The sequence below is a fragment of the Daktulosphaira vitifoliae genome, unplaced genomic scaffold, assembly GCF_025091365.1.
Source record: "Daktulosphaira vitifoliae isolate Bord-2020 unplaced genomic scaffold, ASM2509136v1 Scaffold_4, whole genome shotgun sequence".
Classification (NCBI taxonomy): domain Eukaryota; kingdom Metazoa; phylum Arthropoda; class Insecta; order Hemiptera; family Phylloxeridae; genus Daktulosphaira; species Daktulosphaira vitifoliae.
Window position 1 is genome coordinate 29,254,413 of NW_026099575.1, and position 24,970 is coordinate 29,279,382.

The window sequence follows — 24,970 nt, forward strand, 5'->3', positions numbered from 1 at the left end:
AAGTTTAATTAATAATATATATTCATGCAAGTAAAATTAAATACTATTTTTTTATAATTTTATTAATAAATAATAGTAAGTATTGAATCATTTAATAATTTATCCCTCTATTTTCGAAAATTAAAATTATATTATTTAAAATTCAATAAAAAACTTAATTTCAAATAATTTCGGATGTGCATAAAAACTTTACATTAGTTATTTCAGTTATCATAAGCCCATTATGTCTTTTGTGACAATAGAATAAGAAAATTTAAGCAAGTTATATTAATTTCAATTTTTAACAACATTTTTCGGTGTATATTTTTATTTTATTCAAATATAAACCTAATATTCTATCATTTGAATGACTCTGAAAAAATTTTCACTTCATCCGCACATTCTCATAACATGTTCTGATTTTTTATTTTTTATAGTTTAATAAAAGTGAACAATTTTTTTTAGATTTGTCAACTGCTGGAGATGTTCCAATATCTAGAAGAAAATCATTCAAAAAATCGTTACGTGAATCATTTCGTAGACTTAGGAAAGGTAGAAATTCTACACGAATCTCAAATGATAAAAAATCTGGTAGTATTACACCTGATAAAAAACGTGAAGGGTTGGTAATTCTTATTAAATTAAAAATCATTCATTACATTAACTTTGCACATAAAATACAAAATTTTATTAGTACTTTACCAACATCTCCTATGGAAGCAAGACCAGTTGAAAGAGCAATTGAAGCTAGATCTGTTGATGATTGCCAAGGAAGCATGGTTCGATGTTTGAGTTTTGCTAAAACTTTCATTGTCACAGGTTCAATTAATAACACTATTTAACATTTTTAATCAATATGTATATATTTTTTTCTTTAATTGTAGCTTCTCATATTACACCAACTATCTGGGCCGGTACCAATAATGGATCTGTGTATATATTTACCATTAGTATTCCTCCTAATGATAAACGTAAGGAAAGAAGAGTTACTTCGCAACTAGGGAAAGAAATTCAATTAAAGCATCGTGCTCCTGTAATTGGAATAACAGTAGTAGATTCAGAAAATCGTTCAGTTACAGAATTGTTAGAAAATTACTCTTCTACTAAACCTTTAGATATATGTGGTCCACATAAAGTAATAATCACCTCAGAAGAACAGTTTAAGGTACTATAAATTAGTGTTTTATTTTTTTATATGGCAGCCGTTAAGTGATAAGACACAAAATTATGTTTTTTGTATTAATCATGTTATATGTAAAAAAATGTGTTATCTGTATCTATTTAAATAATAATGTGACTATTTTAAAGGTAAGGTATGATTTTTTGTACTTCAATTATGTTAATTTGATGATGTCATTGAAATTTAAAACTTATTTTTACTCTCTTGAAAAATTGCTAAAATTGACATCAGCTTTTGAGTTGACACTTACATAATTTTTCTATTGCTTTAGATATTTTCATTGCCTAATTTAAAACCTGTGTGTAAGCTCAAGTTAACTGCGGCTGAAGGTGCTCGTGTTCGAAAAATTTCTATAGCTTTTTTCAAAACTAAAGATTATGTTGAAAATTGTTTATTGTGTTTAACTAACTTAGGCGAAGTAATTGTTCTTAGTGTACCTGATCTTAAAAGACAAATACAAGCTGCTGTAATTCGCCGAGAAGATATTAAGTAATTACACTTTGATATTTTTTTAATACTTATGTAATGAATACTGATTGTACTGTAAAAAAATTTTGTATACATAAAATACAAATAAATATCTGACCTATAATACCAGGCTTACATAAACATACTTTTATAGACACCATTACTAATTGACCAGATAGTAAATATTAATCCGCTGGTAGAAATATGTATTGGCATGCAAGTGCAATAATTGCATCTAAAAAATTTATATGTGATTCTATATGGAGAATTCCAATTTCATTGGTGTTTAAAACAGTACTACTAATAGCTTGTTTGTGTAAACCTGGCATTAGTTTAATGCCTATTAACACATTTTTTTACAACCTAAAAGAAAAATAAAATGTATAAATATATATTTTTCTCATGGTAAAAAATAGTTCCTATAAAATTAAATAACTTATTTTTGTGTATCAATAAAATTACACTAGTGATATCATATTAATTAAATCAGAGGAATAGATAAAAATGAATGAGGATTTTGAACATGAAGATCTCCACTCCATTATTTTCTATATAATTTGATTTTATATAAAACAGGGATTGAATCCCTGAAATAAATTATATATCGTCATTGTGTGTTATATGGATGTATAAAAATTTGTTAATATTTCTCTTAAAAAATAGAAAATTTTGTGCTACTCCTTTTTGCATCAAATCTTTTGATTCTGGTAAAACTATATAATACTCGGAGTATTCCTAATTATTTCAATAATAATTTATTAATTTCTTACTTTTTAGCGGTATTTCAAGCCTAACATTTACTAATTATGGTGAAGCTTTGTACTTGCACTCAAGCAGTGAATTTCAAAGAATTTCTGTTTCTGCAAATATTGTAACCCAAGTAGACTGTACATTAAATTTACCAGGAAGAAATAGAATATCTGATAGTCGATCAACTACGCCTGTTAATGATTATCATGATGAAAACATTCAAAAAATTAATGGTTGGTTTGTTTAGATATATTATCAGTTTTGTTATTAATTTATTTATTTTTATATAGGATGTTTGGAAAGTTCAAAAGAAAATGGAGATAATAATTTTCAACTAAACAATAGTAATGACCTTTCTGTTGGAGATATAACTATAGATTCGATTAAGGACCACTTAGCTAAGTGAGTAAAACATAATAACTGAGTATACATTTTTCTAAGATTAACTTCACTATTGTGTACAGATTTATATTCACTTTAAAAGTTCAAAATAATATGCATTTATGCATAAAAAACTGGAAACATGAATTAAATGGTATAGAATTATTTAAGAAGTATGATAAAAAACCTTTTTTGACACAATCATGCTTTTATTCAATACATTTAAAAAATCCCTAAAAGAGATAGTCACCTAATACCTTGACTTAATCTCTTAGAGGACCTAAGTTATGTTTTAATGACATTTTCTTTTAATTGTTATTTAAAGATAATTTTTTTTGGTCAAATTTTAAAGTTTAGTAATGAGACCCAAAACTTTATATTGGATGTTTGCATGATATGTGGCAATTAAAACAAGAATTTTTATTTCACCCTTACCTTGACAATAAATATCTTCAAATCAGATAAAATTATTTCAGCACTTCTTTCATTTTTGGAAATAACCATTGAAATTATCGAACATAAGGTTCAGTAGAACCACGATTATCTACTCTAGTTACTACTCACCGTTATCTATTTCTTATTAGATAGCTGTGGCCAGAACACATATTAACACTCTTTAAATATCTCTAAAGTTTCCATTATGATTACATTTAATAGGGTTTTCATGAAAGGAAGTTTACTAGTTTGTGTTTGGTTAAATTTGGGTTGCAGGGACCATGTGGTACAGTCCAGGCAATAGACCACATTCAAGGTATTCGTTTCGGGCTGAAACACAATAGTGTGAGTTTTTTATAGACGGCATATAATACCCTAAAATAATGCCTAACAGCTGTTCTAGGGTAGCCCACAAAAAAGCCAGTATATGTAAAAGAAAATATTGTAGGAAAGTACAATGCTTTTCTTTTTCTAAGTCGAAAACTGTTACAGAATATGGATGAATAGACACATTAAGGTTAAGATTTTTTCACAACCATTTAATAACATTGTGTAATTTCATAAGTCAGTATAATTAAATGGAATGAGTTCTTGTACAAAAATTAACACCCAGTCAAAAAAAAAGAAATAAGTATTATCCTAAAATTATACTAGTTTGATTTTCAAACCAATTTACTATGGAAAAGTTGATTTGTTTTTTTTAATTTTAAGAATAATTTTCAAACTGAACCAGACTCCCCAAGTTCAATACGGCATAAAAATCGAATAGTTTGTATATCACTAGTAGATAGTTGTAAAAACATTAGTATTTTATAATTTTGGAATTTTGACTATCTCAGTATGATCCATTGCCACATAAATAAAAAGTTCTTGTTATTTAATTACCACACCATGTTATGAAGAGGTATTTTTTTTATTGTAAAAAATACATACATCAGATTTTTTGATACAAAAATTTGATTTATACTACTTTACTGATAAATTACTCACAATGAGATAAAAAAAAAAAAAAACTTTATCACTTAGAATTATAAAAGGGTTAAGTTTATATATTTTAAATATGTGTTATTTTTTTAGATTTATGTCCTTTTATAACTAGATGACTCATTTAGAGTATTCCTTATTATTTTATTTTTGTCTTGAAATTTATATAATTATAATAAAACTTACATAAACTTATTAAAAGACATAATTTTAATAAAACTTATGTACTCAATTCTAGTGATATTTATTACAATATTGAATAATTTTTCAATATGATGATGTTAAAGAAAAATTGTATTCTATTATTTAAAAACTTATGTTTATTTTATTTCTAGTTCCAATTCAAACTTAAATTTGACATCGACTTTTAACAACACTGAAAGTAACATCCATCATAAACATATTGTTATAAAACATGAAGTTTCTTCTACTAATGATACTCCAATTAAAACATCAAATTCTACTGTAGTGACTGTTAATGATTCAATTTCTATTAACAGTGAGTAATTTTAGTGAAAATACTAAATTCTTTAATATATCAATTTATAATAAGTATATAATTCTAAAATTAACTTTTTCAACAGCTACAATAATTTTGCTTTGGTTTTTAAACTGATTTTAAGTAAAATATTAGTTTCTAAATAGTTTTATTTTCGTTTGTTAGATATACACACAAGTTTAATTATAGAAGATGATTCATCGGCACAAACAAATTTTGAGGTTAGCCAACTAAAAATATGACTCTAACAGCTAATATTTTTACTATTATTTTTCCAATAATAATTTTGTTACATATATAAGAAATTTTCTTAACTTGTCTGTGCATCTATGTGCATGCCGATAATACTCTTTTGCTATATTTTGCCTTGCTAGTTACGCCACCAAAAAAGTACTCATCTGTTTAAAAAATTTTTTAGTAAATTATTGGTGTAGGAAAATTAATAATACTATTATTTTTATAGAAAGCTGTGAGTCATAATTTTAATTTCTAAATTTTATTGTTAGTGTGTATAAGTTCTAGAGCTATTTATAAGGCTTGTGATTTCTATAGTGGAATCCAATGATACAATTTAATAACAATATTTTAGATATACCTTATTATTTCTAATTGAACAAAAATTGGTTGTTTCTAATGAATCAAATAAAAAGCTCTCTTAAATATAAAAAAATCAGAAAAGTGTTAGCTAGTTCTATGTTTTATTTTTTGTCAGATTCAATTATTTATGACATTAAATTTTATTAACATTATGTCATTTTTTTGAATTTGTAAATTAATTTAATCGAGTTGATTAAAAAAAATTGTGTAATAGTCTTTTTTAATATCTTTATGTTTAACTAATGTAATATCTTAAATAAAAGTTGATTCAAAATAAATTACTAATCTATTATAAATAAATAAATTAGTAAATCTACCATAAAAAACTTTTAGTATGTGTACTTTAATTTAGCTGAGTCATCAATTTTAAATAAAAATATCTATTTAGTATTTAATTTGATGAAGTAATGTTATTTTAAGACTATTGTTAAAATTGACTAAAAAACATTAGTAAATGTCTTTAAAAAAGCAGAAAACATGTAAAAGGGTCAAAATAGTAACTTAAATGATTATAAGCTAAAATAATGTGTTATTTTGTTTTTTTAATTCCTTGATAACATAGAAGTAGTTTGATGATATTGAGTATATTTTCCTTATATCCTTTTTAAATGAAAAAAAACTTTATTTTAATAATTTACAAGCCAATAGTTTTTATAAAGCCACAGGGTTCATATTTTTGTAATGTATTCTAGCATACTAAAACTTAAAATTCATCTATTTTACTCCTTTAAGGTAGAAGAAGTAAAGGTAAAAGTAAAGTATGGGATTTCAACATCTTTGAAACCACTGTTATATATGCTGCCAAATTACAAACAATGATTATCAGTTCTCTCAAATCGCTTTATATAACAGTAATAAGTTGTTATATTTATTATGAGCTTTTGAGTTTTTTAAAATATGAACATCTTGTAAATTGTATATTATAGTTATAAATATATGATTAAAAACAATCATGTGATCCTTCTTATTAAAGGAGTAATTATTCTTGAACACATTTTAATTTATTTATATAATTTTATTTATATACAGTGTACAAATGAGTTTTCAAAAAAAACTGACTGATGTTATGGGATACAGAGTTTTATTAGTATCAGATTTTCTTGGAAGTTTTGTGTAGAGATCTATTCATTAGGTGTAAGTTTCTGGAGAATATCTGTTTGGCTTAGTTAATTATTTTGCTTGAGTTGTTTGCATCATTCATTTCTTAGTATCCTGTCAGCTTGTCAATCTTAAATAAAAAAAATTTCTTAACTTTTTTTTTTTTTTTAACTTAATGAGTTTCATTACCATTTTTGTGTACATAAAATAAAATTTCCCAACTATGCAAGAAAAAATAACTGACCAAAATATTAATAAAATCAGATTACAATATTCTTGAGTATGAAACTATGTATATTAAAATAAGATGATTAGCTTTATATGATGTTACCAGGTAACCCTAGGAACTAGGAAAACTATCCACATCATCAGGGTAATTTTCATTCGGAATCGCCACAAATATTTTACTACCTTAATAACATGATCACATTTAACATATATATTTTTTTATTGATCTGATGTTTCCCTTGCTTGTGCTAAGAGGGAAGATTAAAATTAAACTCCAGAATTATATCATTGGTCCTAGGAACATTAATTTATTTTTATTGGTAATAATAAAGAATTACAAATTTTATATACAATAATAACAATTTAATTTATATTATAATGAATATAGTAATTTAATAAAACATTATGACCATAGTCTCTATCCCAACTATTTGGGATCGTCTTTGCCTTAATGATTTGTATTTTACATTGACTTTTAACTCGACACAACCTTATTATGGCGGTAAGAACCAGTATGATGGCAAGGTGTGTGTCACTGTTAAAAGTCCTGTATGGTCATCCATCTATAAACCAATAGCAAACAGCGCAGCTGAAATTCGAAGCTTATATAGCTACTAAATAATCCATTGCACCACACCATGCTCATAGTAATTGAATAAATAAATACTAGTGTTATATAAACCATACAAGAAAAAATGATCAGATATATGAATATGTATAATTTTAATAAATAAAATTGATTGAAATTTAGATATTTATTATATTCTATTTTAATATTTGATTAGTTGATATAATTTTTGTTACAATTTCGGTTCAATTATTCTATTGAAAAAAAAACCAATAACTGATATAGGCTAGTATTATAATATTGGTTTACAAATTGGCCCAAAACTTACAAATATTCATTTAATGTTTTTCATTATGCTTTAAAACTAATGATATAGTGTTCCTATTTGTTTTTTTTTTTTTTTTAATTAAATAAATATTTTATTGAAACATTTTTTTAATCTTTTAAATTATAAATTGTTATAGATTAATAGAGCACCATTAGCTCTAATGGAGGATCTTGAAGTAGAAACAGTTGCATAATGTGATAGTCAATGAAGTATGCACATATGACCAAATATTTATATTTTAAATCCATGCCATACAATTCAACCAATATGATTAACAAAGTTGAACTAATTTTTAACATCTAGTTATTAACTACTAACAAAAATGTAATATTAATATGACTCAAAATGTGTATATTGTTACAGTTGTACCTGGTTATTCAGGTAATAGACCTGTAATATTTTACAAATATTTGGAAAGTATTATAAATCATTTGTTTAGTTCTATCATATTAATTATAATTAATAATTATTGTTATGTATCATCATCTTAAATTTGATTGAAGAGCTTTTTTAAAATCAGTGCCAAGGCCTTAACATAATATAATTTTATAGACTTGAATTATTTTTACAATTATATAATATTTTTCATTAGTATTAGTATTTTTAAAATCCCCACCGCTTTTTAATTTTGTAATTTTTAATAAAATATTAATTTTGTTTTAAAATATTTTTGCCCATTTGTAACTAATACAAAACAACAAATTGTAAATTATGTGATAATTAAGCAAACAATTTTAAACTGATAATGTAATAATCTCCAGTTAAAATAATTATATTGTTTTGTTTTCTTAACTATTAGAATATTTTCTTCAAAGACATTCCATTTATAAAAGAGTTAAAAATTTGTTTATTAGTGTTATATTTTTATACTTAACAGTATTAATTTTTTGTAAAAATTATGTACCTAAAGTTAAAAGACATTATGTTAATTGAATTTTATAAAAAGATCTCTTTTCAACTAAATGTTTTTCTTCAATTTGTATATTGTATGTGTATATATATATATACACACACACACACACACACACATATTTATTTATATTAGTCAATTCTTTTTAATATGATTATACATTTTATAATTATTACTCCAATGTTTAATTAATATTAGTTGTAACATTGTATATTATAATATGCACTAGGTTCCAGTCATTTTATGATTCAAACCTATTTACCACTAAAATCGTGAATTTTATTATTATGGATTTTTACTTATTTATTTATATACAAATTATTTATTTATTATGCTGTGTATATTTTACAATAACTAATTTTGTAAATATTATTTAGATTTGTATTTGTATAATAATTTTAATTTTAGTTAAATAATAAAAAAATCCACTCAAAATTAACCTAAATATCAAATGTTTGAAGAATCAAATGTTGAAGGTGATGGTTAGTACTTATAAGTTAAATACTTAAATATTAATTATATTTACATAATATTATTTTTGTATCTTAATTCAAATTATGTAACCAATATATTTTTTAAACATCAATTATAATTTAATAAAGTTATTTTTAACCTTTTTACTAAATTATATTCATTTTTGAACAATCCATATACTCTATACTATTACCATGGTAACCACTCAGAAGCTTTACTTTTATGGGTCAATACTATGCTGCTGTACTCTTACTGTGAATGAATTGATAACTAAGCTTTTACACTGTGGTGGAGCAATAACTTGGAGTTAACTTTTTTCAAAATCAAACAATATTATTATTAAGATGAGTTAATATTTTTAAATTAAAAATAGTATGACTTTAGGGAACCACCATATAATAACTGTTTTTTCACAACTACTTGTGCTGTTAGTTAGTATAGTTCTATTTATGGTACCAATATATATGTTATGGAGCCATATAACATATGAACAAAACTACTTAAATAATTATAAGTATGCATAATATAATATAAACTATATGACGATTTTTGTCTTATAAAAAACATTTAGTTATTTAATATTTGTTTTTCAAGTTAACTAATTTATAATACAATTGAAATTTTTGAATAATTTAATAGATTTTATAAAAAAAAAAATTCTAATTAAATATTACAATTTTTTTAAAATTTATTGTTATGTCAGAATATTTTTTATACTTGTAAAGTTTTAAAAATAGTAAATCGGACTCAAAAATTTAATTTATAGACCACATGTAACAGCTTTAATACTTGCTCGAGGTGGTAGTAAAGGAATATTGAAAAAGAACCTTGTGGAAATACAAAATGTTTCACTCTTACGAAGAACATTAGATACAGTTCACGACTTTGGATGTAAATTTTAATTTTATTTAATAGAAACATTTAACTTAACAGGTATTATTACATAATAAAAATTTGTTAATATAGTATTTCATGATATTTGGGTATCAACTGACGACAATGATATTGCAGCTGAAGCCGAATTAGGAAAGGCTAAAGTTTTTTATCGTAATTCACAAACTGCTTCAGATGAAGCGACCTCATTAAGTGCAGTAAAAGAATTCAGTATGTATCATCCGAAAATTAATATTTTTGCTATTATTCAGTGTACCTCACCTTTTTTAAGTACAAGTTACTTAGAAAAAGCCTACAAAATGACTGTACAGCAAAAATTTGAATCTGTATTCTCAGTCTCACGAAGTCATAAATTAAGGTGGACACTAGACTCAAGTAAGATTATTGTTTGTTTCCACTTTGTACAGCTTAAATTAAATTTAGACATTATAATTAGATGGACATTTACATGCTATTAATTTTGATGTCACTAAAAGACCAAGAAGACAAGATTGGGGAGGCGAATATGTAGAAAATGGAATGTTTTATTTTGTACACAGAAATCTTATTGTTCAAAATCGACTACAAGGTGGAAAGTAAGAATCATCATAAAATTTATCAAAAATTAATAAATAAAAGTTATATAATTATTATTTGTAGGATAGGTGTTGTTGTTATACCCCCAGAAAGAAGTTTGGAAATAGATACAGAATTTGATCTTAAAATAGCTCGTTATTTAGCATCATTAATTGATAAACCTAAAAATTCAACTATAAATTAAGTTATTGTATATTTTATAAATATATACATAACAATTTGATGATCACGACTGTGTTTTTTTTTTTATTTTTAAATGTTGATATATTAACTAACGCGTTTAGCTAAATATCTAACATTTACGTGGTTATTGATCACAATATACATGACTTCTGTACAATGTACATGTGTCCATATATTGTACACACATAAATGTACACCTTAACAATAAAAATATAATTAACTTATTTTGGACTTAAATTTCTTGATTGCAGTGTCACCGATGTCATATTATATGTGTATTGCCTGATCAAAAAATTTACTGATACATAACCATGTCAAAAATTATTTATGCCATTTTTAATTATTACTTATTATGTATCTTTTTCTTAAAACTATGTACGTTCATTAGGATAATCATGTCTCTCTAAATATCACTCATTTTATACATACAGTGTGATTTATTAAAAAACGTATTAATTAAAATTTAATATTTTTTTTTTTAACCATTATAAATATAAAGTTTATTGAAAAAAATAATAATAATCCTAAGAGAAGATTTTAGGTAACTTTCGAAAATTAAATGAAAACCTATTATTATTATTATTATTATTTAATAAAAACTATCCTAAATAAAATTTTAAATAGTCGATAACTAGTTTTGTACTATTATTTTTTATGTTGTTATAATTTTTAGTAATAGATGAGCATGATGCATAGAAGAATTTTTATCTGTGTGTTATGATAATAATAGAATGTTACTTAACACTACCTTGCTCCTTACTTTTTCTAAATATTTAAAAAAATAATACATTTTTTGTATGATTTATTCAGAAACTAATAATAGAATCAACATATCTGATCATACAAATTATATTAAATATAATTTTTGTATATTTTTTTTAAATTATATTTGTTTTATTTAGTCTAAAATATTGTCTAAAATCAAAACTTTAAATAGCTATACAAACGAGTACAAGTGTGACCTTGAAATTCAAAATTATTTCTAAGGAAAATATCAAAATCAATATTTCATAACTAGGTTAATCTTTTTGCATGTATCAAAAGCGAAATTTTAATCTGCGAGAATTGAGTTTTGGACTACTATATGGTGTTGGGTGTATGAGTGGGGATTATTTACAACATTTAGGAATTTTTGCTGGCATCTCATCAGGAGTTGGAGTTGTTGGGATGTTAAATCCTGGTTGGGTTTTAGGTTATGTACTCTAACTTTTGATGTTTCTCAACGTATTTCAAGTTTGTTTCGAGTAAAACGCTTATTACTAAAGCCCTCCTATAACGAAAATTATTTCTATACAATTATATATTCCTACAATTAAGTTACACAAACTTGGATCTCTTTAAAGTAGCCAATTAAAAATGTATAAATGCATATATCTGTTCCATAATTATAATTTATTTAAAACAAACTAAGAATACGGAATGGATCGAATTTTAGATTGGAAGGCTTTTGAGAATTTTCCTCAGACGACGAAAGAATTATTTACATAGTAATATTGAGTGACAATAAAAACTTGTTAACATTAAGTTACAGGTTAACCATTCATGTATGCATAATTAATACTAATTACATAACAGCAATCAAATTCTAGAATAGACCAACATTAAAAAAAAAATGTATATATATATATATAAATGTATTAAACATTTAACTATTATCAAAAAGATATTGATAATAAATTTTTTCATGTAGCTACGTACACCTTAATAATCTCTATCAATGTAAATATAATTTCTTATAATTTTATAAGACAGCTTCATCTTTGATAGTATTGAGGATTGATTGTTAATTATTACAACCAAATTATTATCAGTTCTATTTTTAATTAATTATTCGTCACTCGTATTAACTCATACACTTCAAACATTTCTCGATAGTCTGAAATATAGTATATAAATACTTTTTTTTACATTTAATCATATATTAATTAGACATTTACTTAAAAAAAAATTATTCATTCGAAATCTAAATATCTTATTATTTAGTTCATTTTCTACGAATAAAATGAATGAATTAAGATTTGATGGACGAGTTGTAATTGTTACAGGTGCTGGAGCAGGTATATAATCCGTATTATTATTCATGTTTTTTTTATTTAATAATTGAATGAGTTTCATTTTCTTTTTTAAGTTTATAAAAAATTCACAAGCTTTAATATTTATTTTTAGAGTTCAGAGATTGATATAAAAATAATAAAATTTATAAAAAAATAAAATTAAAAAAAATTTATTTCATAAAAAGAAAGTGTAACTGAGGATAATAAGAATAATTATTTTTACTATAGTAAATTTATACCTACTAAAATAATAAACAAAAACACTAACTTAAATATTTATAATAATAATAACTTTTATTTAGGTTTAGGTAGAGCATATGCATTATTATTTGCCAAACGAGGAGCATCTGTTGTTGTGAATGATCTTGGTGGTAGTCGATCAGGTGATGGAAGTAGTACTAAAGCTGCTGATACAGTTGTATCTGAAATTATTGTTAATGGTAAATTGATTGTCTAAATATTTAATGGGTCTCCTTTAATGAAATAATATTAATTTGTGGTATTATTAAATATTTTATAATTGATACCTAGTTAATGGTTGATATGGTTCAAAATAAGTGGTGAGATGTCCTTCATTTTTGTTGTCTCCTATGATACTTTGCAATTGTTAAATATATATACATATAGATAAGTTTAATGTATGTAATACAATATTAAAGGGGTGTATTATTTTGTACAAAATTTGGAGGGGTGAAAATTGTAAATTAAAGAAAGTAAAGGGATGCCATCTCTTCATATCCCCTACTTTGATTGCTGTACCTAGCTTATAAAATAAAATCTTGATGTTAGCAGTTTTAAAATAATAAAGTTTTTTCAAACATTTACATTCCTTTTTATACATAGGCGGCAAAGCTGTACCTGATTATAATTCTGTAGTTGATGGTGATAAATTAGTGCAAACAGCGCTCGATAATTATGGACGTATTGATGTTATTGTAAACAATGCGGGAATTTTGAGGGATAAGTCATTTGCTCGAATAAGTGATTCAGATTGGAGTAAGTAATATTACTTAAATATATTTTTAAAAATACTGAAACATATTTAAAATTATACCAGATTTGGTTCATGATGTTCATCTGAAAGGTGCATTTAAAGTTACTCAAGCTGCATGGCCCCATTTCCGTAAACAAAATTATGGTCGAGTTATTTTCACTAGTTCTAATTCTGGTCTTTATGGAAATTTTGGACAGGCCAATTATTCGTAAGAAATTTTATATACAAAATTATATAATTATTATTATTTTTATATGTGTTATTAAGAGCTGCAAAATTGGGCTTAGTTGGTCTATGTAATACAATTTCAATTGAAGGTCGTAAAAATAATATAAATTGCAATGTTATTGTACCAACAGCAGCTTCTCGCCTTACTGAAGATATATTACCCCCAGGTTACTATTTTTAATTTCTTAAAGTATTTTATAACTCTTTGTAAAAGTTGAATTATTTTTTTTATAGATTTTTTTGCTGAGTTAAAACCTGAACTTATAGCACCGGTTGTTGTATGGCTTTGCCATGAAGACTGTACAGAAAATGGATCTATTATTGAATCAGCAGCAGGATGGGCTACAAAATGTAAATTATCATATAATTTATTATTTTTATTATATGTCATTTTAAAATACTTAATACAATAAAACTGTTGAAGGTCATTTGGTTAGAGGAAAAGGATCTTTGTTGAGACATAGAATTACAGATACAGTATTTCCAGAAAATGTTCGAGATGTCTGGTGTCAATTGACTGATATGTCCCAGGCTACAAGATTAGAATCTATTGAAGTATGCTTGTGAAATTTTATTTTTTTATATATGTTTTCATTAAAAAATGTTACAAAAATACTTTAGGAGGCTTCTTCGACTCTATTAACTGTATTAGATAATATTAAATTTGGCTCTCAACAATCAATGGATGATACAAATAGTGTATTTTGTTTTACAAATAGAGACTCTATATTGTATGCAATTGGTGGCAAGTTTATAGAACTATTATTTATAATATTTTTTTATTTATTTTCAAAATAATGTTCTAAAATTTTTCTTAGTTGGGGCTTCTGTAAGAGAAGAAAGTGACTTAAAATACTTATATGAATCACATGAAGATTTTTCAGTATTACCTTCATATGCAATTTTGCCAAGCTTAATGGCTACAATGAGTAGTGATATTGTGACAAATGCAATACCTGGTAAAGAATTTGATTTATCACAGGTACTAAATTATCATACAACACTGAAAATGTTTCATTCTATTACATTACTAAAATTTATTAATTCACACATTTCATTGCTTTTTAAAATTTATATTGATTAGGTATTACATGGTGAACAATATTTAGAGCTCCATAAACCTATGCCTGTAGATGGAAAGTTGGTATCTAAAATAAATATTTCTGATGTTTTAGATAAAGGCAAAAATGCAGTTATTGTTGTTGACGGTAATAAATATTTTAACTTTCTAAGATTTCTTTCTATATAAGATATAATTGTTTAGACCTATATGATAGAAGTTTTTAAAAATAAGTCTATTTTAGCATAATTATATAGGTGATATAATTGTTTTTATTTTTAATATTTCCATTGTTATTATATTTTTATAATTTTTAGTCTTAAAGTAATGACATTTGTTGGGCAAAATATTTCTTCGATTTATATAAAATAAATAACCCAATATAAGGAGGTTGAAGCATAATGGTGACATGGCATAGTTAGGTCAAGTATAATGATATCTAACAGTAATTAAAATCACTATCATAAAAAACTCTTCATTGCAAATCTTTAGATAGTGTTCAATTTTAAAAAATTGATATATTATTCCAAAAGCTACATGATCTCTTATCTCCTTATTTATATCCTTATTACAAGTTTTATGATTTATAAGTGTAATATTTGAATATATTTATAATATATAAATATATAAAGAGAAATGGTGTTATTTAAAAAAAAAAGTATGTCGAATGAAAGAGGGATATAAATATTATTTCCCATAAAAAAATTGTATTGGTCCATAAACTTTTCAATAAGTTATAGCATTATAAAGTTAAAAATGTAAAATATAATATCGAGAATTTTCACACCAAAATAACATTTGGTAACTATTTTCAACGTGAAGACAAAATAAAATCCGAAATTTTTTTTTCCATAATAAATTATAGTACATTAGATTTAATTTAAGATATATATAAAAGTGTTAGACTTTCCGGAACACTTTCAAAAGTAAATTTTTGTCAAAAAGTTGTCATTTCAAATCCCCCCCCCTGTGAGAGGGTCAAGGTTCAGATTTATAAAAAAATTATACCAAATAATAGGTAAAAAAAAAAATTATATTGATTTGGTCATTTTAAAAATTTTATGGCAGTTTTAAGTAAAAAAAATTGAACAATGTCAAAAATTAGCAATTTTTAAATTTGTAATTTTTTTAGATATTTTCTCCATTTACGGGAACGCGGAATATTTTAAAAAATGTTGAGGGTAATGTCTTTGATTAGATACGATTTGTGATATTTTGACATATTATTTAAAAGAAATCGGTTCAATAAGAGCTGAGAAAAAGTGGTAACAGGTACAAAAAAAAAAAAAGACACACATCATACTAAAACTAATACCCCTTCTCAGCTTTGCATCGAAGCTAAAACTACAAATTTTGCTTCTTTTTTTGTTAAATCCAGGAGCAGGTACAAACATAAGAATAGTCATAAGAAATATTCCCTCTAAAATTAAAAAATGTAGTATTGGATATTTTAGGTAATTTTAGTATTTATTAAAGGAGAGGGCATAATGAAATTTAACTTCAATGATTTCTCCTTGGTATATATTTTGTATCTACCATTGGTAAGAAAATAACATTTAATGAACAAGTATAAAAATATAAAATTATGATGGTAGAAAAATTAGTTGGGCGGGTTCAATTCTTCATCAATTGAAAGATAAATGTTATACAAAATACTTTTTAGGGGAAAAAAAATGAAATTTTACTTTCACAAAAAAATATACTAATAGTTCCTTTATAGTACCCTTTATTTTTTATAAAAATCCAAATTTTTTTTTTGTGGTATTTTATGAACAATAGTTATATAAATTAATGCAACTATTATAACTATTATATGGTACACCAACAAATATTTTGTTGGAAATTAGTATAGAAACTATTATATCTATATATTCTTGTAATATTTAATTTTTAAATTATCTTATCTGTTTTTATCTGAATTTTAGGAAAAACATATGATGAATTTGGGGAATTAATTGCAACAACTCAAATATGTACATTTGTATTATCAGCTGGTGGTTTTGGTGGTAAACGTGCTTCATCAGTAATTGTACCAGTGGTTGATGAACCTAATCGAATACCAGATTCCACAGTTGTTGAAAAAACTTCTGTCGATCAAGTAAATTAAAATAATTTTAGAATTTAATCAATAATAAAATTCCTAGTAGTTATTATCAAGATATTATATTATAAATAATTTCTAAAATAAGTGAAGCATTCCTATGTATATTTTTATTTTTTTTAAGCTAAAATTTTTTTTGTTTTTTTCATTTTTAATTTGCTACTTGTTATGTTAATCATTATTATTATATTTTAGAATTTTTTTAGTTTTGTTTATTTACATTATGTTATAGGCAGCAATTTATAGATTATCTGGCGATTTAAATCCATTACACATAGATCCATCTTTTGCAACTGTTGCTGGCTATCAACAACCTATTTTACATGGATTAGCTACTTTAGGAGTATCAGTTCGACATATATTAAAACAATATGCTAATAATGATCCAAAACAATTTAAAGCACTGAAGGTAAATATATCAATTATTTTGTTATCATTCATTACTGATATTAACATAAATTTATGTATATGTATTTAATGAAATTTGTGTTGCTATTAGCTAATTCTTGCTATAATTTTTATAAACTTTATAGTTTACTCCTTCTTTAATAAATGCTTTAACATTATTACTTTGCCTTCCAGGTAAGATTCAGTAAACCAGTTATACCAGGTCAAACATTGTGTACATCAATGTGGAGGGAAGGGAACCGTATTCATTTCATTACAACTGTTAAAGAAACTAACAATATTGTTCTCTCAGGTTAGTATAATCAATCATAAATTATTAAACTCAGCTTATTATTAATGAAATTGAATGATATTCGTGGTCTATATTAGAAGAATGTAATATATTTTATTTATTTATTAGTATAACACTACTATTGTACTATAGAAAATGTATAAAATATAATAAAATTATTGTATTTTGTTAACATTTATTCAGGTTTTTAATAACTTTCTAAGATATTTAGTATAATAATAACACTACACAACACATTTGTGCTAAACAATATGATAATAGATTCTGAATGGAATTTTAACATTGTTTTTGAATCTGACCCTAGATTTTTCAGATTAATACTAGTTTTTGAGATATTCATTAATTAGTGAAAATCAGATAATTAGGTAATTAATTTATTGTTAAACCAGAAAAAAATTATTTTTTCAAAAAACCCTATTTAAAACTTTAAGAGGTACTACCAAAATTTGATATCTATATTTCAAGTTTAACCCACTACACATGTTTTTAATTAGCAATTATTTGAAAAATTAGAATCATTTTGAAAAATCCAGGGTAGATTTGTTTAAATTCCATTCATTACTACAAACATATTGGCACAGACAATTTTTTATTATTAGTTGTACAGTGTAATTATTTATTGTGTTGAATTAATAATAATGTATATTACTCGAAAATTGACCTTTAAACTATTTTGAATAATATTATCATATTATTATTATCAAATGAAGATAAATGTTTATATAAGTGCTAATCATAAAGTTTAAAAAATGTTAAGTAAAAAAAAAACAATTTATGATGTTATTACAATTTTATATTATTTTATCTTTAATAATAGTAACATTATTTATTATCATAAGTAGTATTCTTTTCTATGTTGATATTATTTTTACAAGGTACAATTATTTGTAGTAACTCATTCAAAAATTAGATGTTTTAAATCTTATGAATTTCAAAAATTCTTTATTATTTTTTCATAAAAAACCTAACTACAATTATATTAAATGATTATAAATTTATAAAATATAATTTAGGGCTGAATTATTTTCTCTTAGTAAAAAATAGTAATTAATGCTTTAAAATAATGTATTTTCTAATAATTAATAAAATAATAATGAATTTTAGTCATTAAATATACAGAAAATCTTTTTTATGTTATTTGATGTTTAAATATTTTTATATTTTGTTAACCTTTTTAGTGAGATTATTTTATTATAGAATCTTATTACTTTTGTATTTTTATTCTAGGCGCTTACATGGAATTACACAAAGTTAATATTCCATCTGAAGCACACCTAGTGTTATGTGCTGATACTAGAGATGAGGTACTTAGTGATGCAGTATTTCAAGGAATGCAAGAACGTATAGATTTGAATCCTAGTTTAGTTAAAACTATTAATGGTATATTCTTGTATTACATTACAAAAGATGGAAAAACTGTCAGATCTTGGAGTAGGTTATTATTAAATTAAAAATTTTTAGTTTGATAGTCATTAATTTCATTAATAATTTTTTTTATTATATTGTAGCTGCTGATCTAAAAAAAGGAAAAATATACAAAGGAGAACCCGAAAAAGGAGTTAAAGCAGATACAACATTAACCATTGATGATACAGATATGATTGATTTGGTAATTTATTTTTATTTTTCACAAAATTCTTTATTTAAAAATAATCATTTTGTTTTGTTCAAAGGCTCTTGGAAAATTAAATCCTCAAATGGCATTTATGAAAGGAAAATTAAAAGTAAAGGGAAATATCATGTTAGCTCAAAAACTAAAAGCTCTAAATACTGAAGCAAAATTGTAAATATTATGATTGTTAAAAAAATTATTGTGATTTATCGGATCAAATTAAATTGAGGGTTAAGGTATCTGGTTTTAGTTACATGAATTATTAATGTTATTATGACTTATTTATACTTTTTATAATATTTTTAAGTTTTTGTTATTATTTATATATATGTATGGGATATTTTGTAATAAACATGTGCTATGTAATAATGTTTAATTTTCATTTGGGTTACACTTAATTTAATTTAGTATTGATTATTCAAGTGTAAGTAATTGCAAGTAGTATGATTTAAAGATAGTACCTTACTAAATTAAATAAGATTATTTTTATCAAATAGTTTATAATAGGAAAACATAGATTTTATTGACTTAAAAAAAATGGATTAAATTAATAATGATAATACTTTTTAACAAATGTAGTAGACTAAATTATTCTGAAATTTCATGTCAATATTTAAGATGCATGTTGCCTTATAATTCTACTTACACTCGCTTTTATATTTTCAATAATTTATGAATAAATTAAGAAAATCTTCTAAAATTATATGTATATTTTAAAAATGTATAATTGGTACCATGAGTTTATATATGAATTCTGTGGGAAGTATTATTGTGTAATTAATTTCTATTTTTATGAAGAATCTCTAAAAAACTAATATTTTAGATAAAGAAGAAATAAAAATTTGTCATTAGTGTATCTTTTAGAATATCAACTTTATAAAGAATAACATGGTATTCAAAAGTTGATGTATAAGATAATTTATATAATTTAAAAAATCTAAATAATAATACACAAATAAATAAACTAGAATATCATATTACTTTATTTATGTCCAATAAAATATTAATAAAATACAATACGTTAAGGAAGATAAATGTGCTTTAGGGCAAAGTGGAATAAAGGAATGATGTCAACAATAAAACAAAATTAAAATAAACTCTAAAACTTTCAAAAAAATTAGCCTAAACATAATTAGTCATAAAGAAAAGCTTGATATATCTACAACTAAATAAATAATGAAAAATATTAAAATAATAACATGGAAACAGTGATAGATAATTTTTAAATATATATTAAACTATTTGTACAGTTTAGCCAGTTACTTAGAAACCAAAAACATGATCAATCTGAAAAATATTGTTTAATATTAATAAGAAAATTAAAAATATAATTTTACATTAATTAATTATTACTTACCTAATATTAATGGTTTTAGCAGCCAATAACCGATTGCATTCAGCTGAATCTGGCAAAGGTAATGTTACAAACTGTGTTTCTGTTTCGTTTTCATTGAATTCAAATTTATAAATTTTTGGGTTGACCTTCATATCTCCAAAGGGCCCTTTAACCACTAAATAATGGACAGTCATTGGTGTAGCTGATTTTGTTTTCAATATTAACTGTTTATCATATTGCAAGCACGGCCATGAGACAATTCATTGTGCAAAGGAAATGGAGGAATGAATAAAAAAAAAAAATTATTCATTAGAATAATGAGACAGTAAAACTAATGTCCTAAAATAATCTTGTAAATATAAGTGACAAATTATAAATTATTATCATATAAATCCAATTGAACCTGAAAAATAAAAACTCAACCCAAATTATTATCAGTGCTTTTAATTTATAACAGGTTAGACTTACCAGTACACAATTAAAATAAGCTTTATTCAACCAACTTACTCTTTTAAACTTACCAATATATTCTTAACTATTATTTATTATAAAAATTTATTAAATAAAAGAAAAAAAAATACAATATTTAAAATATTATAATACAAAATAGCCTAACGTGAAATTAATCCATAAATTTTTTACTTTATAAATGAAGAAAAAAACAAAAATGTTTATACAATTAATTCCATTGGTTTGATCCAAATTGGCCATCTCTATTTCAATGATCAGTTGTTGTTTCTTCAGCAGTAATGATTAATTTGTCTGGATATGGCATAAGAAGAGAAACAGGCAAAAACAAAAAAATAAATATATTTTATAGATGGCAAAATGATTTTGTTGTGTATGTGCCAGATTCAGCGATAGATTGAATTGAGTGTCCATACCATGAAGTTGTAGAAGAATATGATGATGTATCTTGACATTGGAACATGTTTTAAATTAAATATAGTCTTGTCTAGCAACACAATGTTCGCATTATCCCAGTTGTTTTTGTATTTGTTTAGATTGAAAATTACAAGAGTATGGTATTGAGTGAATTCCAAAGTTGTTTGTTACCTAACGCTAAAAGGATGGACACGCACATGGACATTTGTGGTTGAGTTTTACGCAAATTATGATTCATATTAGATAAAAGAAATTAAAATTCAAAAACTTTATTTTATAACTACACAAAACTTACCATTTTTCACTATAAAATAATAAGTATTAAAATTTAAATGTCAATCAATAATTACATAGCATTATTCAAGGATTCAATATTATATTTATTAAGGTTTATTGTTTGTAAAATAATTACCATGTATAATTTACCTGATAAGACATATGACGATCTACACTAAGTGCTGGATCTCTTTGCATATTGTTAATCCGTGTTTTCACAACCCACTGAAAATTGAATGCTGAAAATCTGGCAGTTTCATAATACAATTTATGCACAAATTCTTCTGTTCTATAAGGTTTCAATTGCAGATCTAATAGCAACATAATTAATTTAATTTAATTAGATTTCAAAAAGTTTAATTAATTTAAATTTGCTTGATTTATTTTACCATTAAATGTAATTTTTTCAAAACTCATTAAATCAAAAATCGTATCATATAAGAGTTTTTCTTCTTGAAATTTTTGATCAATTGCTTCTAAAGCAGACATAACATCTTTACCAGAAGCAGATGGATGAGGGCAAACTTTTTCATGTTCGGATGCTTCATGACTTGGGCCACGCCATGGACAACCTATTTTACTGTATCCACATTTTACTGGTCTAAAAAACATAGATTTAAATTACTGTTATGAGTAATTTCAAATCTATGAACAAATATTAACTTACCTTTCAGAGCAAAGTTGTTGTTCATGATGATGTAAAGTATTGCGAGGAAATTCCTTAGCGCAGAATTGACACTCTGCTGGCAATTCACTGACAGCTTTTTCAACAGCAAGATTACGTGTTGCTGTGTTTTTTGCTATGTCAACTCTACAGTTTGGACATGTAGCCATTTCATCCCGTAATCTTGCATCAGCTAATAAGTGAGCAAAACATCCAGCACACATTAAATGGCCATTTGTACACTATCAACAAATAACTTATGGGTAAAAAATTGTAACAATAAAATATTTTAGGAATATCCTAGTTTTAGAAAGTGTTCATAAACTTACTATAACAATCATTTAAACTATATAAGAATAATTTTCAGCTACTATTAGTTTTATAAATGTTCAATTTTGCAATTTTTTAATTACAGATATCAGAATCTGAACTCTTCCGCTAAAGTAAACAAAAATATACCAAAAAATTGGAAATTTATATTATTTAACTTTCTATTAGGCAATTTTAATGATTGGAAAAAAAAGGTCCAAAAAAGGTTAGATTATATGAATAATTGTTCAGTATTTATCTAGTTGAATTTATGAATGCTACTCAACTAAATATTTTTTTTTTACACACAAAAATCTCATAATGAAGATGTTATCCAATTTTTTAAATTTTTTTTATCCATATGAATCCTTAATTATTAGCTGCACTCTTTAGTATCTACTATAAAATATTTTATTTCCTTAACAATATTTTCATTCAACATTTTTTAAGTTAGCAATAAGTAAGGCGATTAAGTGGGAAGTATAAAGACTAATTATATTATATAAATATAATTTTTTTTAAACTAATGGAAGACATTGGATTATTTTTTGTGATTTTTCAAACAAATATTATTAATTAAAACAAATTTTGAAGTCCCATATGTCTGCTGGCTTTGGTATTGACTGAAATACTTCTGAAACTGTCGTGAAAGGGGCTCACACCCCCAAACTCCCAGAAGAAACTCTAGCCTAATCCAACATAATTACTCGTTAGATTGAAAGATACAGTGACCTAACAAGTCTGATCCATCACTCTGAATGGTATTTTAATGTATATGCACTTTAATATAGCGTTATATGCTATAATCTTTAACTATTTTTGCATATTCATAATCAGTTTAAAAAAATTAATCGAAAAAATTGTGTGGGAACTAAAGTGCATTTGTCTATTTATATTAGTAGTTGGAGTAATATATAATAAAATCGAGATATAAAATAAATATAATATAAATAATTTATACGACTCAAATAAAAAAACATCGAAATTATTCATAAAACATGATAAATGTACAAAAACGATCGAAATTTCCGCGCAATTAAAGTCATTGACCCAGTCAGCTGTGATTGTTTTGTATATACGAACAGCGGATTGAACAATAACAGTAATGACCGAAATAGAAAGCATGCGTTTATAAAATCTAGTATCATTAAATTATAAACTTACTTGATAAATAGCTGATCGGGGGAGGTCTAAGCACACTGCACAGCATAATATGCCACCCAACCTATGTTCTAACTTATCCGAACCAGCCTGTTGTACGGGCCTGCCATCAGTTCCTCCGCCGTTTCCAGCATTACTGCTAGACAGTTTCAATTTTTTTGGATTAGGTTCATCATCATCCTTGGTAATATTCATATTCTGTTGCTGCTCCAATTCGACTTGTCCTGTTTCCACAGTCGCCAACTGTGCTGATCCTTCACCGTCAGACATAACGAACGTTCCCACTTAAACTAGAATTTAAGTATTTTGACAAAGGCATACAGAAATTTCACTTAATTTTGTGCTAAAACGCTGTGACGTTGACTACTAAATAAGAGCAAATTCTACGTTTAAAAATGAAGAAAATTTAATTAATATTATAATCTAATATTAATAAATATACAGATACGCAATGTTTACAAGACACGACGTGCAAAAGCACAAAACAACTGCGCCGTAATAAAAAATACTTATCCAGTTATTCGACTGTGGGGCAGTGAATCAGCTGTTCGGTTGCGCTGCCCAAGGACGGTCGGATGACGTGTGCATAACTATAGGTGGGGAAGGAGTGGTATATTAAGGCCGTATATGTGTTGTACAATGCGGTCTGTAAATTATTGATTGACAACAAAGACTGTAGTGGTGAATACCATTACGGGCAATTCTTTTCCTCTTAGTGTAATAATCGTTATATTTGTGGTAGTTTCACGTTCCACTAGAGTATTATTTAAAAAGTAGGGGAGCTAAAAATGAGGAGTAAAATGCATAAAATGTTTTGACTGAATATGCACTATGGATGGCTGTTCGCCAATTTTTTTTATTTTTGTATCTAATTATTAAATACATAATATGAAAATATCAATTTTATACTTAGATATTAAATAAAAAAAACCCTGAATAATTGAGCACTTACAAAAACAATTGACCGATCTAAAAATTCTATCAAAAGAAATAATTAATTTTAAATAGAATAAAGATTCTAAAGTGGTGAAAATAATTTATTTATTAAATAAGTTTTT

General features: G+C 24.7%; 4 protein-coding genes across 16 annotated transcripts in view; 3 read left to right on the top strand and 1 right to left on the bottom strand.

Moving 5' to 3' along the window:
- Positions 1 to 9,030, top strand: part of LOC126905327 (lethal(2) giant larvae protein) — a 21,208-nt gene extending 12,178 nt beyond the window's left edge. For 4 of the 8 annotated variants that reach the window (XM_050684918.1, XM_050684916.1, XM_050684915.1 and 1 more), the window contains 8 exons: positions 445 to 798; positions 864 to 1,144; positions 1,431 to 1,648; positions 2,405 to 2,610; positions 2,668 to 2,779; positions 4,513 to 4,676; positions 4,842 to 4,897; positions 7,632 to 9,030. In XM_050684918.1, coding sequence (XP_050540875.1) covers positions 445 to 798; positions 864 to 1,144; positions 1,431 to 1,648; positions 2,405 to 2,610; positions 2,668 to 2,779; positions 4,513 to 4,676; positions 4,842 to 4,897; positions 7,632 to 7,688 — 1,448 coding nt within the window. In that variant the 3' untranslated portion in view covers positions 7,689 to 9,030. Of the gene's footprint in view, positions 1 to 444; positions 799 to 863; positions 1,145 to 1,430; positions 1,649 to 2,404; positions 2,611 to 2,667; positions 2,780 to 4,512; positions 4,677 to 4,841; positions 4,898 to 6,302; positions 6,408 to 7,631 lie in introns of all 8 variants that reach the window. The other 4 variants (XR_007703943.1, XM_050684919.1, XR_007703944.1 and 1 more) reach the window with 4 other exon arrangements.
- A 100-nt stretch (positions 9,031 to 9,130) lies between these two features.
- Positions 9,131 to 10,578, top strand: LOC126905335 (N-acylneuraminate cytidylyltransferase). Of its 2 annotated transcripts, none has more exons than XM_050684937.1 (5): positions 9,131 to 9,393; positions 9,646 to 9,770; positions 9,846 to 10,148; positions 10,210 to 10,348; positions 10,418 to 10,578. In XM_050684937.1, the coding sequence occupies exons 1-5, from the start codon at positions 9,254 to 9,256 to the stop codon at positions 10,467 to 10,469; spliced, it is 759 nt and encodes a 252-aa protein (XP_050540894.1). In that variant the 5' UTR covers positions 9,131 to 9,253; the 3' UTR covers positions 10,470 to 10,578. The 2 variants fall into 2 exon arrangements, with proteins under 2 accessions (XP_050540894.1, XP_050540893.1); XM_050684936.1 differs by having other exon boundaries at positions 9,133 to 9,393; positions 10,413 to 10,578.
- A 1,699-nt stretch (positions 10,579 to 12,277) lies between these two features.
- Positions 12,278 to 19,650, top strand: LOC126905328 (peroxisomal multifunctional enzyme type 2-like). 4 transcript variants are annotated; one of them, XM_050684922.1, is made up of 16 exons: positions 12,292 to 12,589; positions 12,889 to 13,026; positions 13,430 to 13,582; positions 13,644 to 13,788; positions 13,848 to 13,975; positions 14,043 to 14,159; positions 14,233 to 14,363; positions 14,430 to 14,553; positions 14,627 to 14,790; positions 14,893 to 15,016; positions 16,794 to 16,966; positions 17,202 to 17,378; positions 17,552 to 17,669; positions 18,897 to 19,100; positions 19,178 to 19,278; positions 19,343 to 19,650. In XM_050684922.1, the coding sequence occupies exons 1-16, from the start codon at positions 12,535 to 12,537 to the stop codon at positions 19,454 to 19,456; spliced, it is 2,166 nt and encodes a 721-aa protein (XP_050540879.1). In that variant the 5' UTR covers positions 12,292 to 12,534; the 3' UTR covers positions 19,457 to 19,650. The 4 variants fall into 4 exon arrangements, 3 of the variants coding, with proteins under 3 accessions (XP_050540879.1, XP_050540881.1, XP_050540880.1); XR_007703945.1 differs by lacking the exons at positions 19,178 to 19,278; positions 19,343 to 19,650 and having other exon boundaries at positions 12,278 to 12,589; positions 17,552 to 17,752; positions 18,897 to 19,085; XM_050684924.1 differs by lacking the exons at positions 12,292 to 12,589; positions 12,889 to 13,026; positions 13,430 to 13,582; ... (8 more) ...; positions 17,202 to 17,378; positions 17,552 to 17,669 and adding an exon at positions 17,735 to 17,752.
- A 591-nt stretch (positions 19,651 to 20,241) lies between these two features.
- On the bottom strand, positions 20,242 to 24,416 carry LOC126905332 (cysteine and histidine-rich protein 1 homolog). Of its 2 annotated transcripts, XM_050684932.1 has the most exons (6): positions 23,916 to 24,416; positions 22,446 to 22,684; positions 22,168 to 22,379; positions 21,929 to 22,089; positions 20,639 to 20,841; positions 20,242 to 20,568 (listed from the first exon to the last, which is right to left on the bottom strand). In XM_050684932.1, exons 1-6 carry the CDS (start codon positions 24,180 to 24,182, stop codon positions 20,541 to 20,543), a joined length of 1,110 nt encoding a protein of 369 aa, XP_050540889.1. In that variant the 5' UTR covers positions 24,183 to 24,416; the 3' UTR covers positions 20,242 to 20,540. The 2 variants fall into 2 exon arrangements, 1 of the variants encoding a protein (XP_050540889.1); XR_007703947.1 differs by lacking the exons at positions 20,242 to 20,568; positions 20,639 to 20,841 and adding an exon at positions 20,876 to 21,379 and having other exon boundaries at positions 21,502 to 22,089.
- Positions 24,417 to 24,970: the final 554 nt, after the last annotated feature.